This window comes from Somniosus microcephalus, chromosome 9 (assembly GCF_052327205.1).
Source record: "Somniosus microcephalus isolate GS21.2 chromosome 9, FLI_Smic_1.0, whole genome shotgun sequence".
NCBI lineage: Eukaryota > Metazoa > Chordata > Chondrichthyes > Squaliformes > Somniosidae > Somniosus > Somniosus microcephalus.
The window spans coordinates 156679637-156698030 of record NC_140995.1 but is presented as its reverse complement, the minus strand read 5'-3'; the positions used below and the strand labels follow the sequence as shown (position 1 = coordinate 156698030).

General features: G+C 46.7%; 1 protein-coding gene across 2 annotated transcripts in view; it reads left to right on the top strand.

The window, feature by feature from the left end:
* epha7 (eph receptor A7) overlaps nucleotides 1–18394 on the top strand; it is a 378611-nt gene that overhangs the window by 120660 nt on the left and 239557 nt on the right. For both annotated transcript variants that reach the window (XM_085997415.1, XM_085997413.1), the window contains exons 4-5: nucleotides 11619–11774; nucleotides 14369–14704. In XM_085997415.1, coding sequence (XP_085853541.1) covers nucleotides 11619–11774; nucleotides 14369–14704 — 492 coding nt within the window. The remainder of the gene's footprint in view (nucleotides 1–11618; nucleotides 11775–14368; nucleotides 14705–18394) is intronic.

Here is an 18394-nt window from a genome sequence, read left to right as displayed (position 1 = left end):
AGCCGGTGGTAGTCCCTTCGATTTATGACTGATAGAGCTGATCCAGTGTCCAACTCCATTCTTACTTGGACTCCAGCTATTTTTAGCATGACCCAGATAGTTTGTAGGTCAGCTTCCTTACTCACATTGTGAATTCTCAGACTACCCAGCTCCTGGCTGTTTGGGTCTGAGTCTGAATTCTGTTCGTCTGAACTCTTCTCAGCCACCTTGTGTACCTTGTTGTACTTTTCTTGTGGTGGCTTCCTTTGGTTGTTGGTCTTCTTCCCTGACCGGCATACCTTAGCGATGTGACCCAGTTTGCCACATTTCCTACATTCTTGGTTCTTAAACCAGCATTGATTCTGGTCGTGTGTTGTCTTCCCACAACGATAGCATTTTGTTGTAATTGAGGTAATTTGGTCCACCCCGAGTGCCGCCGCCTTTAGCTGCATTTCCGCCGTTCCTTTCGCTGCGGCTTCATGCGATGCGGCTATAAGGACAGCCCTGTCAAGTATGAGGTCGTTCTCTTCGAGTAGTCGCTTTTGTGTCCCTTCCTTGGACAATCCGCATACGAACTTGTCTCGCAGTGCCTCTGTCAGATTCCCTCCGAACTGGCAGCATTTCGCTAGCCTACGCAGTTCGACCAAATATTCCGCGTTGCTTTCGTCTTTCCGTTGCGTTCTTGCATAGAATTTGAATCGTTCAGCCAACATCAACGGTGTGGGGTTCAAGTGGTCCTTCAGAACAGCCACAATCCCTTCGAAAGTCTGATCCGCCGGTTTAGCTGGTGCTAGTAGATGCTTCAAGAGCCCGTATGTCTTTGCGCCCATCGAGTTTAGCAATGTTATCGCTTTGTCGTCTTCCTCTATTTTGTTGGCTTCACAATAGATCTCGATGCGTTCCACGTACGTGGCCCAGTCTTCTATCTCAGAATTAAAATCGTTAATATTCCCTCGCTTAGGCATCTTCCTTTCCTTGGGAGCAGCACAAGTATTTCTTTAAATTCTTATTTATTATTTATTTATTTCTAAGATGGCGGTTTTTCCCGCGAAAATGGCGGTTTCCCGCTCTTTCCTTCTCTCCCCGCCCCTTCAATGGCGGTCTCCCGCGTCTGTCGTCTTCTCCGCCTAATGGCGGCTTCCCGTGTTTCTTCCCTGGTGGGAGGGGTACGCTTTCCCCACAGCGGACAGGTTCAGCCGCTGGGCTGGCTTCCGCACAGCTCCCCTTACTCGGCTCAGTCTTTCTCTCCCGCTCGCACGGCTCTACCGGCGCTGGGTACCCCGTTCACGGAGAACAGTTCAGCCGCTGGACTGGCTCTCGCGCAGTCTCTCTCCCCTTGCTCGGCTCTGTCTCTCTCTCCCCCACGTTCGGCTCTACCGGCGCTGGGTACCCCGTTGGTGGAGAACAGTTCAGCCGCTGGACTGGCTCTCGCGCAGCCTCCTTTGGTCGGCTCTGCCTCTCCCACACGCCCGGCTCCCGTTCGCCTCCCAGCCCTCACGCAGTCCGGTGCTTCCCTCCCCGGCTGCGGCTGAGTTTCTCTCTTCCCACGCCTGCTCCCGGTCTCGGCGCTTCGTGGCTTCGGTCGCTGCCCGGCTTTTCCCGCCGATCGCGGTCCGGCTATCTCACGATGCCGTTGGACCCACCTTCCTGACCAGCTCTGCTCCCCCTCGACCGTGGTCGAGTGCACAGCCCTTATCCTCCGGATTTCGTTACACTTTTCCCTACTCACAGTCTCCGCGGCCGCCTTGTTTCCTGCTGATCGGCTCACTCCGCACCGTGGTAGAAGGGTAGTCAGTGCCTGTTGCTGATGGAAGCTTTTGTTGCTAAAGTCTTCCTCCTTTCTATTGCTGCAGCCTCGTGTTTTCTTCCAGCAGAACGACGAGGGCGGTTGCCTCTCTTCGACGCTCTTTAGTTGCTTTGGTAGTCTTGCCGCAGGGTACGATCGGACTCGTCGCCACTGTAAAGTCTGTGGGTTGTACAGTTAATAACAACACAGACTTCAGGAATAACAAACAAACAGGTCTTTACTATTCGAAGGTCAGGGCGAATCTGCCCAAGGAATCATGCCACAACACTTATATACCGGTGTGGTCACCGTCGGTATTACAGTATACAGAAGCCAAACAAGTAGTGCCACACCTAAAGTAGTTCTCTTAAAGGTGAACGGTTACATACAATAGTTCTCTTAAAGGTAGACGGGTACATACACGACAGGGTGGAATTAAAAGGGGATGCAAATGTTAAAAGTGCAAGATTATAGGTCAGGGGAGGAGTAACAATACGAGAGAAAGGCCCCGATATTCACTTGGCCGGGGGTGGGAATAGTTATAGTCAGGAAACGCTGTAACTCCATGGCGTGCGTGCTTTTTGTTTTAAAAAGGCTAACGCGCTACCATCTGAGCAGATCTGCTTTCTGTCACTTATTGATGACAGTGGCTCATTTTAGTTTAATAATGCGACCTATTTTGATTTACTCTTAAATATAAACATGGATCTGTACATTTAATGCGTTTATGATCTGTGTCACTCTTACTAATCACACGTGTCACTCCCAATAATTCCCCCATGTTGATGGCTTTGCTAGTGGTCCATGGAGCAGTGCTAGTCCTGTAGCTTGAGCCTTTGCCATATGATGCTCGCTTTTTAATGATAGCTTTTAGATTTTCATTATTTGAAAATTCTAAGGCATTTAGCCACAGAACGATATGGCTGAAACTGGAAACTCCATGGAGTAGGAAATCAATTCTGCGACTTATCAATCTGTGCTACACTGCATCACCATGCCACACCTTCACAAAATTAATTTTCAGAAAGCAGGAAAATAGAAGACAGCATTGGGATTTACTTAACTTCAAAGGGCCCTGAATCTAATCAGCGAGCAAACTCTGAGAGCCACGCTAACGTGTTTAGACTATGATGGGGATCTGAGAGCCTCTTACTTGCTGTTCACAGAATACTTTAGCATTTCGATTGCTGCATTTGCTAATCTTCAGAGACATTGGGGGGAATTTTAGCACACAAAAACAGGTGGATTGGGTTCAGGTCAGGTGTTAAAATTTTAAAAATCTGAACCCTGACCCCAACCCGCCTCCAACCCACCCACTTCCGTGTTTAACAGAGGCTGGACAAGGGGCGGGCAGCTAACACGTTCCCAGAAGACAGGTTGGCAATTTAAATATTTTAATGAGGCTGGCAGCCTCTGATTTAACCAGCTTTATAGGTTTTACAGTGGGCGGCCTGGTTTCCCAGGCCTTGGGAAACCAGGCCGCTGGGTTCGGGAATCGGAGCCCTCCACCTCCCCGGGATTGGACTCCCCCACCCCCCGGGGTCATGGATCAGACCTACCTGGTCCTGCTGCCCGCTCCAGAGTGCTCTCCGCCTGACTGGAAGCCAAGCCAGTCAATCAGGCTGTCCAGGGCAAAAGGTGGATGATGTGGAGTTAAAACTCCTCAGCGTGCGGGGAAACCCTTCCCGTTCGAAACTTCAGCCCCCACCCGCCTACATAACCCGCCCCTGTTAATATCCAGGCAATCATGTCTACCACAGTGGCATTGACTAAAGTTAGCATCTCCCATGGTTGAAAAAAAGTGTTCTTCATTAAAAGTACCCTAAATCATGATGTCAATAATGCTTGGCACAGTGTTCTAGCATGGCAAGGGTCTGTTCCCAGGGCAAACGATCGAGCAACACAGGCTTAGAGGACATTTTTCTCTCTCCCTTCCGCCCCCCCCCGCCCCCCTTCTGAAGTCACCAATCTACGTTTGGGTTCCAGGGAGCTGGCTACCTTCTTGGATTCTACCTAAGTAGCCATTCTTTATGTGTGGAACAAGAAAAAGAGTGTTCCCAGAGTGTTAAACAGTGGAGGGCATTACAGAAAAGCCTCATTCTGTCCCCCCTTGATATCTACACAAATGAACCTTCTAGCAGAGGACACATGATAGTGATCAGGTGTGCAAACTCTGGCTGATTTTCTCCCCATCAAATGCCATGGTCATTGAGGGTATGAGGCTTCACTGTGATGTCCCTATTTGTCCCAGAAACTGATCCTCACCAGGCCAGAAAGCTGTGCCAGGCATCATTGACATATCTTTGATTTAGAGTATTACTGAAGAACACTCCTTTTACTATCTTGCATTGGATTTTCCTGGTCTTTATGACTCCGTTCCATGCTGGCTGGTACACTTACCAACTGAGCCATTGCAGAGCATTTCTGATAGTCATTCTTACTGAAATGAACATAACAATAATACATTTTTATCAACAGACAAAATGATGTTTTTGCATTCCCAGTCACAGCGCTGTGCCTCAACTGTATATAAACACTGTAGGTTGTAAAGTGTTGTGAGCATTAATAAAACAACGCTTTAAACATTTTTCTAATATATACCAGGTCATGGAATTTTTCAGACGCACAGATTATTCATTAGTATACTTTGAGTGATAATGCCAGTCATCAATCCTCTTGTGTCAGTGTCATCACACCTCAAGGACAAGGTGCACACTGGAACTCAGCCAGCCATGCACAGAAAAAGCTCCACACACCAAGAGCTCAAGCACAATGACATTGCGAGGGTTTTCTGGGATAAAGGTTAATTCCAGAAGGATATATCTGTGAACCCACGTGGATTTGACAAGCTCTGTGCAGGATGCTGTAGTAATGACCCAACATTACAAACAAGGCACTCACCAGATTGTGACTCTGATCTCTAATCCTTACTCATCTTGTGTGCCCTGAGTCCGGCTGTACCGATTTTTAAAATTGTTATTCTATGTGTGTGAATATATCAACTTCACAGTTATCTTTTGAAAATTATAAAAAAAAACTAAAAATAAGATGCACAAAATTGAGCATTGAAGATGACAAATAACTAGGTACTGACAAAGTCAGTAAACTAAACTCAGAGTTCAAATAATAGTTGTAAATTGACAATTTTACCTTGTATTTTTTGGGTGTCATATAGAAAGAGAAAGAAAGACTTGTATTTAACGATGTTCACGACCTCAGGACATCCCAACACGCTTTACAGCCAATGAAGAACTTTTGAAGTGTTGTCACTGTTGTAATGTATGAAACGTGGCAGGCAATTTGCGCACAGCAAGGCCCTACAAACAACATTGAAATAAATGATCAGATAATCTGTTTTAGTAATGTTGGCTGAGGGTTCAATATAGGCTGAAATGCCCCTGCTCATCTTCAAATAGTGCTATAGAATATTTTATGTCTACCTGAGAGGCAGACCTCAGGTTTAAAATCTTATCCAAAAGATGGCACCTCCAACAGCTTAGCACTCCCTCCATACGGCACTGAAGTGTCAACCTAGGGTATGGGTTCAAGTCTCTGGAGTGACACTTAAACCCATGGGCATAAACCCATTCAGAGCAAGAGTAGGCCTGACAGCACTGTTACATTGCTACCTAATAATCCATTGCAGTGTGGTAACTGAACATTATTCTGTATTTTACTTTAATTTTCTCTATCCTACAAAACCCACTTGCATCAGCTTTTAGAAAGAAATGGTGACCAAATATAGTGCCACAAGTTGGTGCTAGAGCTTTCCTTAGTGCAAAGGTGTTACAAAAGCATTGGAGGAGCAAAGGTTGTATCTTTTGTTCCGAGGTTATCTGGATATTTTTAATTCCATATACTGTAGCACAAAGGGTTGCACGGTGCTTTGTGCTAACACTTGTTTTATTCTTTGCAAATAAGATATGGTCTCTGTTAAATCCGTGAATCTTGATGTATGGTGTCCTTCAATAAATAGACAGAGACTGCAGAGGAACAATCAACAGGTGTTTACTGGATGAGGGTTACTCTAAAACTAACAGTACAGATCCCTACTCAGGGTTTATATACAGGTGTGGTCACTGCCGGTACTACAGTATACAGGAGCTGTAAAAAGTAGTTCGCCCCTTAAAGGTACATACACTACAATTCCTCCCCTTTTAGATTAACAGTACCATAACATTCATTTAACAGTTAACACTTTTAACATGCAACATTAACTGAAAATAGTCCATTTATAAATTCAGTCTTTGGGGCAGCTTCCTGATTCTTTCTGGATAGCGCCTTTCCTGAGTGTCTTGCTCTTGGTGCGGAGGCGATTCTGCCCCCCTGTCATCGGTTGGTTCATCAGCTTCCGATGCTACTGTTTCTGGGGTAGATGCTACCTGTATGTCGGGTTCATCACCAGGTACGCGAGACATGGGGTTGACTCGTTCCTGTGACGCTAGGATCTGGTCGACATGGCGTCTCACAATGTTCTCCCCAACATCCACTGTGTACATTAGTGGCCCCTGCCGTGTGCATATCGTTCCTGGTTGGCATTTCTCTGTTCAGCAGTCGCGGGCCAAGACTGGTTGCTCTACATTGAAGCTCCTTGTCAGCTTCTCATTGATGTGCTGGAATTGCTTATTCTCAACATTTCTTCGTACATTTGGTCTGAGCAAATCCAGACGACATCTCAACCTTCGGTTAAAGAACACCATGGTTGGTAACTGCATGTGTCGCATTTCTGTAGGCTAACAGGAAATTGTCCACCTTATGCTGCAGTGGAATGTCGTCATCGCACATGGCCCTTACTGCCTTTTTAAAGGTTTGTATGAACCTCTCAGCCAATCCATTTGTGGCTGGATGATACGGGGCAGATGTGTAATGCCTTACCCCATTCCTTCTCATAAATTTCCGAAACTCTTTGGACACAAACTGTGGTCCATTATCAGAGCAAATCTGCTCTGGCAAGCCGTCCCTGGCAAATATGGTCCGTAGGACTGCAATCGTTTTCTCCATGTTGGTGGAGGACATTTTGATCACCTCAGGCCATTTCAAGTGCGCATCCACGGCTATTAAAAATATTGAGTCCATGAATGGACCAGCAAAATCAATATGCACCCGTTGCCATGGAGAGGAGGGCCACTCCCATGGGTGTAGAGGGGCATGTGGTGGTGCATTTTGGACCTTCTGGCATCCTGAGCAGCTCTTTGTCAGGTCCTCGATTTGCTGATCAATCCCCGGCCACCACACATAAGCCCTAGCAAGGCTTTTCATTTTCACCTCTCCCAGATGGCCTTCGTGAAGCTCATTGAGCACTCTCTCCCTTAACTTGGGTGGAATTACCACTCGGGATCCACACATCAAGGTCCCCTGGCATACTGACAGCTGTTCTCTTCTGGATGAGAATGCTGGCAACAGTGAGTCGCCATGTGTTGGCCATCCCTTCACCATCAAATCATATACCCGAGACAGTGCCGGGTCATTTCGGGTCTCCTCTATATCCGCGTTAGTTACTGGTAAGCGTTCAATTATAGTCGAATAAAATATTTCGACAGGGTCAACTGCTGGTGCTTCCTCCGCAGTAGGCAGTGGCAGGCGTGATAGCCCATCAGCGTTTCCATGCTGTTTCGTGCCCTTATACCCTATTTCATATTGGTTCGCCCCTAGAAAAAGGGACCATCTTTGTAGCCGTTGCGCAGTCATCACCGGAACGCCCTTCTTTGGATTAAAGATGGAGACAAGTGGTTGGTGGTCAGTCAGTAAAGTGAACTTCTGCCCGTGCAGATAGTGGTTGAACTTTTTCACTCCCCACACTAGGCTGAGGGCCTCCCTGTCAATCTGGGCGTAGTTATGCTCGGCTGATGTTAGTGACCGAGGCGCAAAGGCTACTGGCCTCTCCAAGCCATCCGGGAATTTGTGCGACAGCACCGTTCCAATACCATAGGGTGATGCATCACACGCCAACCGAATTGGTAGTGCTGGGTTGAGATGAGCCAACACCTCTTTTGATGTGATCAATTCTTTGCACTTCTGGAAAGCTCGTTTACATTCGTCATTCCACTTCCATGGTACCCCCGTTTGCAGTAGGGTGTTCAGTGGGTGTAGTACTGTAGACAAATTCGGCAAGAACTTATGGTAGTAGTTCACCAGCCCGAGGAACGACCTCAGTTGTGACACATTTTCCGGTGCTGGAGCCTTGACTACTGCCTCAATCTTTTCAGGGGACTTATGTAACCCCTCTTCATCAATAACGTGGCCACAATACGAGATCTGCTTCTGGAAAAACTCGCATTTGTGGCGATTAGCTCGAAGCCCATATTCCTTCAATCTAGTGAGCACCTTCTCCAGGTTGGCGAGGTGATCACTGTCATTTTCGCCCGTGACCAGGATGTCGTCCACATAACACTGGGTCCCTGGAATCCCTTGCAGGACTTGATCCATTGCCCTTTGCCAAATAGCCGGAGCTGATGCTACCCCGAACACCAGCCAGTTGTATTGGTAGAGACCTTTGTGAGTGTTGATCGTGAGGTACTGTTTCGAGGCTTCTTCTACCTCCATTTGCACGTACGCCTGGGCCAGAACAATCTTAGTGAAGCATTTTCCACCAGATAGCGAGGCGAAAATATCTTCAATCCGCGGAAGCGGATATTGTACCGTGTGAAGGGCTGGGTTCACTGTCACCTTAAACTCCCCACAGATGCGAACCTTCTTTGGTTCCCCAGGCGCATTACTCAACGACCTCTTCATTACAGGAACGATGTGTGTAGCCCACTCGCTCCAGTCCACTTTGGACAGTACTCCAGAACGTTCCAAACCTTCCAGCTCTGCTTCGACAGCTGGGCGGATCGCATAAGGCACCGGTCTGGCCTTAAACTTTGGGCTTGCATTTTCCTCAATTTTGATTGTCGCTGTTATGCCTTTTAGTGTTCCGAGTCCCTCCTGGAACACTTCTTGTGCATCAGTTAGCATTTTTGACAGTCGTCCAGGTGTGACGTCGTCATCCTTTTTGGCATCTACCGTCAGTGCTTGTATGGAATGCCAATCTAGCTGTATCTTCCGGATCCATTCACGTCCTAGTAGTGGTGATCCTCCATCTGGCAATACATATAGGTCCATTTTTGTTGTTTCCTTGCCGTTGTATATCACGTTCACCCTTATTTTTCCTTTGGGGTAGACTTTTTGCCCTGTGTACGTCTTCAAGACAATCTCTGTATCTCTCAAGGGTATGTGTGAGAATAGCCGCTTGTAGTCCCTTCGGTTTATGACTGTTAGGGCTAATCCTGTGTCCAATTCCATTTTCACTTGGACTCCGTCTATCTTGAGCGTGACCCAGATAGTTTGGTGATCCTCCATTTTGATTACATTATGTAGTTTCAGACAACCCAGCTCCTTGTTTCCGGAGTCTGTATCACTTTTCTGTTCGTCTGAACTACTCTCCGTCACCTTATGTACCTTTTTGTACTTCTCCTGTGGAGATTTCTTGCTGCTGGTTTTCTTTCCCGACCTGCAGACTCTTGCTATGTGTCGTACTTTTCCACACTGTCTGCACACTTGATCCTTGAACCAACAATCCTTATGGTCGTGTGTTGTTCTGCCGCAGCGATAACACTTCACTGCTCCATATGACATTTCATTTGTGCCATATTCTTGCGGTCTCCGTTGTATCTCTGCAGCGCCCCGTGCGGCTGCTTCGTGTGATACTGCCATGCTGAAAGCCTTGTCCAGCGTAAGATCCTTTTCTGATAGAAGCCGTTTCTGGGTTCCTTCACTTTGAAGCCCACACACAAACTTGTCCCTTAAAGTATCTGCTAGTCCCGTTCCAAACTGGCGGTGTTTCGATAGCTTGCGCAGTTCCGTTAAATACTCAGCATTACTTTCATCTTTATGCTGGTTCCTTTTGTGAAACTTAAATCTTTCTGCTATCAGCAGCGGTGTGGGGTTTAAGTGGTCCCGTTGGATTGCCACTATGCTTTCAAAATCCTTATCCACTGGCTTCTCTGGGGTTACTAGGTTTCGCAGTAAGCCATATGTTTTTGCACCCATGGAATTCAACAATACCAGTGCTTTCCTGGCATTTGGCACTTCATTCGCCTTGCAGTACACTTCTATGCGTTCTACATATGTCGCCCAATCTTCGACTTCATTGTCGAACGCTGTGACACTGCCACTCTTCGGCATCCCTGGGTGTGGTTAGACTGGCTAAAAATGGCGTCTCCCGCGCTCTCCCTTCTTCTCCGCTGGCTCAAAATGGCGTCTCCCGCGCTTTACTTTCTTCCCGCGCTCTCCCTTCTTCTCCACTGTGGTTCAAAATGGCGTCTCCCGCGCTCTCCCTTCTTCTCCGCTGCGGCTCAAAAATGGCGTCTCCCGCGCTCTCCCTTCTTCTCCGCTGCGGCTCAAATGGCGTCTCCCGCACTTTCCTTTCTTCCCCCCCCGCGGACGCTGCTCAGCCCTTGAACACCGGCCGTGCTCTGTGCGTTTTCCTGTGCGCCTCTCTCGTTGACGCCGCTCGGTCCTGAACCCCGGCTGCGCCCTGTGCGCTTTACCCTCTTTTTTTTCCGTTGACGCCGCTCGGTCTTCAACCCCGGCTGCGCCCTGTGCGCTTTACCCTCTCTCTTACCCTGTCGACGCTGCTCGGCCTTTTTCTGTGCCGTCGGTCGGCTCCAGCCGCCGCTGTCCGGGAAGGGTCTGCGCCGTACCTGTTGCCAGCCCGTTGCGCTGGATCGTCATGACTGGAGAACCAAGCCCAGCTCTCCACAGCCTCCTCTGTGATGCTCAAGTCTTCTCTGGATGGTCGACGCCCGTATTTCTGGACTCGGCCTTCTTCTTTCACTGTTCTCCAGGAGCGAATCCCTGGGAGGTGATGCAGAGTTGCAGGTAGGTTTGAATCCACTCGTCGCCAATGTTAAATCCGTGAATCTTGATGTATGGTGTCCTTCAATAAATAGACAGAGACTGCAGAGGAACAATCAACAGGTGTTTACTGGATGAGGGTTACTCTAAAACTAACAGTACAGATCCCTACTCAGGGTTTATATACAGGTGTGGTCACTGCCGGTACTACAGTATACAGGAGCTGTAAAAAGTTGTTCTCCCCTTAAAGGTACATACACTACAGTCTCAACATTGTTACCTTTTTTTAAAAAAACCTGCGCAACCTCAACACAAGGTTGGGAGAAGAACATCATCCCGACCATCCTCTGTTCCTGGTCCACTTCTCCAAATAGGTCCAGCACTAGTTCCAAAATGCAGGGCTTGGTGGAAGCAGATCCAGAGCATGGGGCCAAAATATATTTGCGCCAGATGAATATTCGCCTGCTGCATCTTCTGATATATTCTGTTTGTGGCCTAATGGAATATTGTCTTTTTAACAACGTGTCCAATATTTGTATAACTTTAGATTCAGAACTTGTATAGGGTCAACTGCAAATCCTGTAAGATTTAGAATAATTCCAGAATCCTATTGGTTTTCCAGCAAAGACACAGTGAGGGATTTGTATTAATTTGCTTTAGGGAGAAAAGAGATTCAGTTGCTATAATGTTGATGGGCAAACTACAGTTAGCTGAGAGAACTCTGTACTGACCTAAATCCTGGCATGAAGTGATTTATTTTCTCTACATTAATGGTGAACACTGAGGCACCATAATGACCATTAATGAGCTGAAGGGGTGTTCGTTGTCGGTGATGAATGCATCTTGTCTTGACTTCCAGAACCTTACCTAGTACATAAGCTAAATCCTGATGTGTATTATGTGACCATTGTTTCTTGTTTATCAATTAATCTTCATGATGTTCTTAATGAAATCTGCACTGAACTTTGACCATGTACAGCTGACAAAGTGACTGACATTAAAAGTATATATTTTGCAGCTTGTGGACGAGGATTCTATAAGTCATCGTTGCAGGACCATCAGTGTGCCCGCTGCCCAGCTCACAGTCACACAGATCAGGAAGGCTCCTCACGGTGTGAATGTAAGGATGGCTACTACAGGGCCCTCACCGACCCTCCCTCTGTATCTTGTACAAGTAAGTTCACTCATTTTGCCTTGTTACAGCAAAGCATGGCTTTCAGGCATACAGGCCGGAATCTTACCGGAGCTGCGAGTGCGAGTTTAGAGGCGGGTCTGCTGTCAAAATGGCAGTGATTGACAGCGGGAGCAGAAGTCCGCTCTGAACCCGCCTCCATGTTAATTTCCCTAGTGCCGGCTCTGCCTGCGGTTCGCAGACCCGGCACTAAGTGGCGGGTCAGGCAATTGAGACACATTAGAAGCTGCTTAAGGGTATTTAAGCAGCATTTTACCAGGTCCTAATGATTTTTCCATGTTTTTTACAAGATTCCTGGCGCTAGGGGATCACATCAGGCAAGTGTGTCGGGTTCTCAGTGACTCTCCATTGCTGTGAATAGTTGACAGCTGCAAAAGTGGTATAAAAGCAACCATTTCACAGCTGTTCAATTTCCAGTCTTAGAAGCTGGAGCCTTCAGGATTTGGAATACACTATTCAGCTTTATGGAGGTTTGAAGTGTTTGAAGTAAACTCTCTATCCAGTGTCACCTCCTTGGAGCAACATCTCTCACCATTGACAGATCGCTTGTGTCATCTCAACTTCAGTTGCCATCTATTCCATCAGCATCGGTGCCCTTGAAAAACTCTCACCTTGGTCCTCAGAATCCCACCACAATCAGCCCCAACACCAGCAGCACCAGGCACACCAGCATCACCAGGCACACCAGCAGCACCAACAACAGCACCAACCTTCTTCGCAACCCCCTGATGCTGCACAGGACACAGGGCATCAGCACCCAAGCACATTGCTGCCCGGGAGGGCAGGGATGGCCTCACCATGGCCAGATTTACTTCACTTGACGCTGTACACCCTGGCTACCACATGATGCGCCAGGTTGGCACTACCCCACGCCAGCACCATAAAGCATCCCTACAATGTCAAAGCCATTCCTTTCACACTCATGACCATTGGGGGGGGGGGCGGTGGGAGGGGGGGGGCAGGTACCGTTATGTCTCACCATTCACTGCAACACACTAAGCCACTTCCAAAGATGCACACGGATCTGTTCAAGAATACAAAGTGTTGAAAATATAGATTTCAATGTTTGACACCACATTAACAGAAACTTCACATGAACATTGGCTAAACCACCCAGGTGCCTACCCTTGTGTATTGTTAGTTCGTATGCTTGCAGTAGGGTGAGGCTGAGTGTGAGGGGTGGCTAGTGAGATGGGATAATGTAGATAGAGAGGGATGGGTGGAGGTGCAAGGTAAGTTGGTGTGAGTAAGGATGTGCAGGAGTAGGGTAGGGAAGGCAGAGTGATGGGGATGTGATGAGTGGCACAGTAGGATGAGGTTGAGTGTGGCTTGGCAGTAACGTTTCGTGATCTACTGAGATCATTGAAAGGTTTGCGCCACTGCAGCCTGGTCCTCCTGATGACATCCCTGCCTGTGCCATGTGCAACCAGGCTGCGTTGATCTCCTGGGGAGGTCTCTTCTGCCCATTGGAATGGAAGAGAAGCTCCCTGCGTGCTGTGACTCCCTCCATAGTATTGGGAGAGCCTGGGTACAGCCGTGCACCTCTGTGCAGTGATTGTCAGTGTTTGCAGCACCTCAATGCTGTAGAACACTGACAGCACAACTGTCAAAATCAATGTGGACATGGCCCCTTTAAGGAAACAGGCTGATGACGCATCATCAGATGACATAATCAGACCCGCTTCCTTTTAATTGGCTGGGAACCTCGCAGGGCAGGCTTAACAAGCCCAGTTATCATAAAATCCAGTCGGAAGCCCGGACCGACAGAGCTGCGGGGTCGGGATTCGCCAAGGACGTCGCCCGCCCCGGACCCGCCGCGGTTGGTAAAATTCAGCCCACAGTGTGGCTTAACTCGCCTGTGCAGCTAATGGACCTGAATTAGAACCTGTAATGCAGTTGGCGAGTTATCTAGATATCCACTTCTTCAGTTCCAATTGTCTGTTCCCTAGTTTTATGCAGGCTTTTAAAAGTCACCGGGGCTTAAATGCAGCATTGTTGCCTCCATTTAACAGGCGTAGAATGACCGGGGGCCTGGGTCGGGACGCCTGGTTTGCATCTGTAACTCACCAAATTTATTTAAATGGGGCCAACGAGAACAAATTTAGGAAGATCCTTGAGCCTCTCTCTTCAGGTGCTCAATCTCAGCGTGCTGAGCATTCTGCACCGGTTATTGGGCGCTATCGAATTTAGGGCCCACCGCTTGTAGTAGAGGGGAAGGAAGCTGGAGGCAGGAAACATTCAATCTTTAAAAGAGTGACTGTTCTCCTCTGAAGTGCACCTCTCCTTGTCCCACCATGTCTAATGTGAATGGCAGTGATTGCACTGATTTGAGTAGGATGTCTGGGCTATGGTCTGGAGTACTATTATATCAATTAAAATATTTTGCAATCTAACAAATGCATACAATTGAGAAAAACATACATTTTTTAAAAAAAGTCTGAAAATTCTTGCAAACAGCTTTAAGCAGCTCACGTAGAGCTAAAAATGTCATCCGTTTTGACATGTCCACCAAATGTACACATCTATGTCTGGTAGCGTGCCTTTATCTGACTGGTATTTGTTTTCTGATTCCTAAGGACCTCCTTCTGCACCGCAAAATCTCATTTATAACATAAACCAGACGACAGTGAGTCTCGAGTGGGGTCCACCAGCAGATACCGGGGGTCGGGACGATGTCACCTACAGGATCATGTGCAAACGATGCAGCTGGGAGCAGGGTGAGTGCGTGTCCTGTGGCAGCAGCATCAGCTTCATGCCCCAGCAGTCAGGACTGGCAGATACATATGTGACAGTCGTGGACCTACTGGCCCATGCCAACTACACATTCGAGGTTGAAGCCGTGAATGGCGTCTCAGACCTGAGCCGGACCCAGAGGTTATTTGCGGCTGTCAGCATTACCACAAGTCAAGCAGGTAAGACATTGAACCAACAAGGGTCAAGATAGATTCATGCACAGTCTGTGATGTCTATACATAACACCTACCTTTTATCTCCAGCTTAAGCGACAGAAACACCTTCATGTTTTAAATGTCTCTGTTGCACTTGCTGTTTGTCCTCTTTTGAGTTTCTTCTTTGCTTTAGTCATCTGGTGCAAAGTCCAAGAAGGTGAATTTATTTACTCACTCTATTTCCATATTATTTACTCTAAGGATAATTTTTGGGAGGAAACATATAAGATTGTGAGGGGGGCTTGATCGGGTGGATGCGGTGAGGATGTTTCCACTGATGGGTGAGACTAGAACTAGGGGGCATAATCTTAGAATAAGGGGCTGCCCTTTCAAAACTGAGATGAGAAGAAACTTCTTCACTCAGAGGGTAGTAAATCTATGGAATTTGCTACCCCAGAGAGCTGTGGAAGCTGCAACATTAAATAAATTTAAAATGGAGATAGACAGTTTCCTAGCAGATAAGGGAATTAGGGGTTACGGGGAGAGGGCAGGGAAGTGGACGTGAGTCTAGATTTGGATCAGCCATGATCCTATTGAATGGCGGAGCAGGCCCGAGGGGCCGTATGGCCTACTCCTGCTCCTACTTCTTATGTTCTTATGTTATGTTCTTATGTTCTCTCTTTATAATTACCATTGAGTTTATAATATTTTTTGATACCTGAAATTAAATTGTTCAAGTTTGGAACATGAGAGGGACCTTGAACTAGCACAAGGATAGAAAAAACGTGATGTTACTGTATCAACCCCTGATTCCCCTCGTAAGCTTCTCATGAAAAGAGGCCTCAGCTCCTCAAGTGGCTTCTCGTAACTATAAGCCTCTCACCCCGATATCACCGTAGCACATCTCTTATGCACCTTTCCACAACCTTAACATCTTCCTAAAGTAGCAGTGGGTTTACAATTTTGGTACAAAAGCAGATAGATGAACTCTTCCTTCCTGTCAGTTAGGCCCCAATCAGACCACTCATTTTATTCCTGCCTTGGTTTCAGCTTGTCTCCCTGTACTTGCTGTAGAATTAAGAATCTAACCCTTGCTTTTGTGAATGTTTGACTGAGCCCACGTTCACTGTGTTAAGTGACAAAATTTAAGTTAACAGTTCTTTAACAGTGAAGTGAAGTGAAATTCGTGATAGCCAAATACCATTATTTTGTGGCCTGTGGAAGAAGTGGGTTGGGCTGCAGAATAACTTTTCTTGTCCATGCTTTCTGTGGCTACTGCTATGGTTATATTTGGCACAGTTTCCTAATTAAGTTATACCTTTAGGGTGCATTTACTCTACAAGTTTAGTGTTGGTGTGAAACTGAAACTACTTTGCACCAACGCTAACCTTGTGTAGCATAAATTAGATGTTAAAGCCCAAAGTCACTCCACAGCAAAATAGAGCAAGATTCCTTCTGCTTCACTCCATTGTTAGATTGGGCCCTGACTCTGGATTCAGGATACATTCACACTATAACTGCCGCATCAATGTGAAGTGAAACCACTGTGCACTGACACTACAGTTGCAGTGTCAATCACTCTCAGTGCAAGGTTCCAGCAATGAGCTCAGTCTCTTACCTTGGTTTTGGTATAACATTCACTTGGAGTGATTTTTTACAGCCCCTTTCTAATTTTCTTCTTTAAGTATCTGCCTCTTGATGACCTCTCAGTTCTCAGTTTGTCTTTCTTAGTGCTTTGTTTTCTCTATAATAATCAAAGCCTAGAAATTATTACGGTATAATCAATGAACAGACACTTTGGGCTGGATTTTATCAATGGAGGCGAGTAGGAGGCGGGACTCCCACTTTTGGGGTTGTAGTCCCGCCTCCATCGAGTTGTGGCCAACCCACTCGATTTTCCTTTGATTGACCTTGTTGAACCCACCCAGCGGGCTCAGCAGGCCAGTTAAGGGCCATCCGGCAACAGGTGACATCACAGACAGATATTTCATCTGTTAAGAGCTTTTGACAGATGAAATATCAGCATTTGACAGCTGTTTGAAGCTGTCAGACACTGACAATCTGTACTCTAAGTTAATTCCTTCCTCTCAGGCTGATTTAGAGATCTCTCCAGAACAGAAAGCAGAGGCTGCAACTTTTGACAGCTCGCGGCCATTCTGCTTTCTGTGCCGGTGAGATAAGGGACTCCCGAGACCCGAAGGAAGGAAGCCTGCATTAGTAAGTAAAGGTAAGTAAAACTAATTTAAACACTTTACACACACCAAACACACTTACCTCTGCACTCATGCACCCATCACTCACCTGAACACCAGACATCTCGAACCCTCCAAGTCCTTCAGCCCGACGGTCCGCCTCGCTAACTTGGCATGGTTTAGAGCTGTCGGGCAGCCCACACTTCAGGGATAAAAATAGGGATTGGGCTAAAAACTGCCTGTTAACTACCTGTTAACAGGCAGTTAATTGGCACTAATCCACTTCCCGCCTCTGGGAGGCGGCTCCCAGCACAGGTCGGGTACCCGCCTCCTGTGAAACGGGCATGGAGGCGGGTTGGGGGCGGGATGGGTTCGTGCCCTCCGATTTCACGATTTTAACCCCCCACATGCCTCCAATCCCGCCTCAACGGCCCGATGAAATTCGAGCCCTTAATGTGTTCATGTGACATTCCTCTGTCAGCTGTTTTGATGAAAGTGTTAACCCATTTAAATAAAAGGGTTAATGCCTGTGTTGAATGAGCAAACAGAGCAGTGCCATAGCAGTGCTAAGAGTCTGTCGGCTAATATCACCAACAGCAATTTCTAGTCTACTCATTTTGCAGTTGCATTGCCAGTACTGTATGAGAACAATGCCTGGCTTTAAAAGCGATGTAAGTGGACTATGCAGTTATACTGCCTATCTACAATCCAACTTGTCTTGTTGGCTAACATTAACTGTGTAGGCAGTGTAGTAAATGGACTGAGATCATTTGAACATCAAAATTAAACTTACATTTAACTTTGCTTTGCATTGATTGCATCCAGAGTGAAGTCAAAGTGGTGTGAGACTACTTCCTTGAATTTGTACCCTAATCTAAAGAGCATTTGTCAATCTTTTTAGTCCCACAATAACTTCTGACGAAAGGTCATTGACCTGAAACGTTAACTATGTTTCTCCCTCCTCAGATGCAGCCTGACCTGCTGAATATTTCCAGCATTTTCTGTTTTTATCCTACAATAACTTGTTTAATTAAAGAGATAAAGGAGGTAATTTTAACTTTGGGCTATAGTGTAAAATTGACTATCAAATTGGCTGCCCATTGTATTACTATGGTAAAGGCGCTATATAAATGCAAGTTGTTGTTGTTGTTGTGTCCCCCGATGTCACTTAACACAATGAACGTGGGTTCAGTCCCCCGATTTTCCTCATCATTAAAGTCGATGGAAGAGAAAACCGGGTGCTGTGCATAATAGGTGCCAGTTCGATATCGACAATTTTACACTATCAGCCAAAGACAGAATTAACCCCAAAGAGTTTTGAGACTGCCCAACACTGCCTTCGAAATGTCCAAAGGAGATTAAAAAAGAGCAAAAAAAGGCAGTTATTTGATGTTGAGGTTAATTGCAGGATACTTGCTACTGGTGATTTACAGATTAACCTAGAGATTAAATTTACAAGCACCTGGCAACTACAAACTCACCTCATTAAAGACAGTTAACGTCGTTGATTTTAACTGCTGTT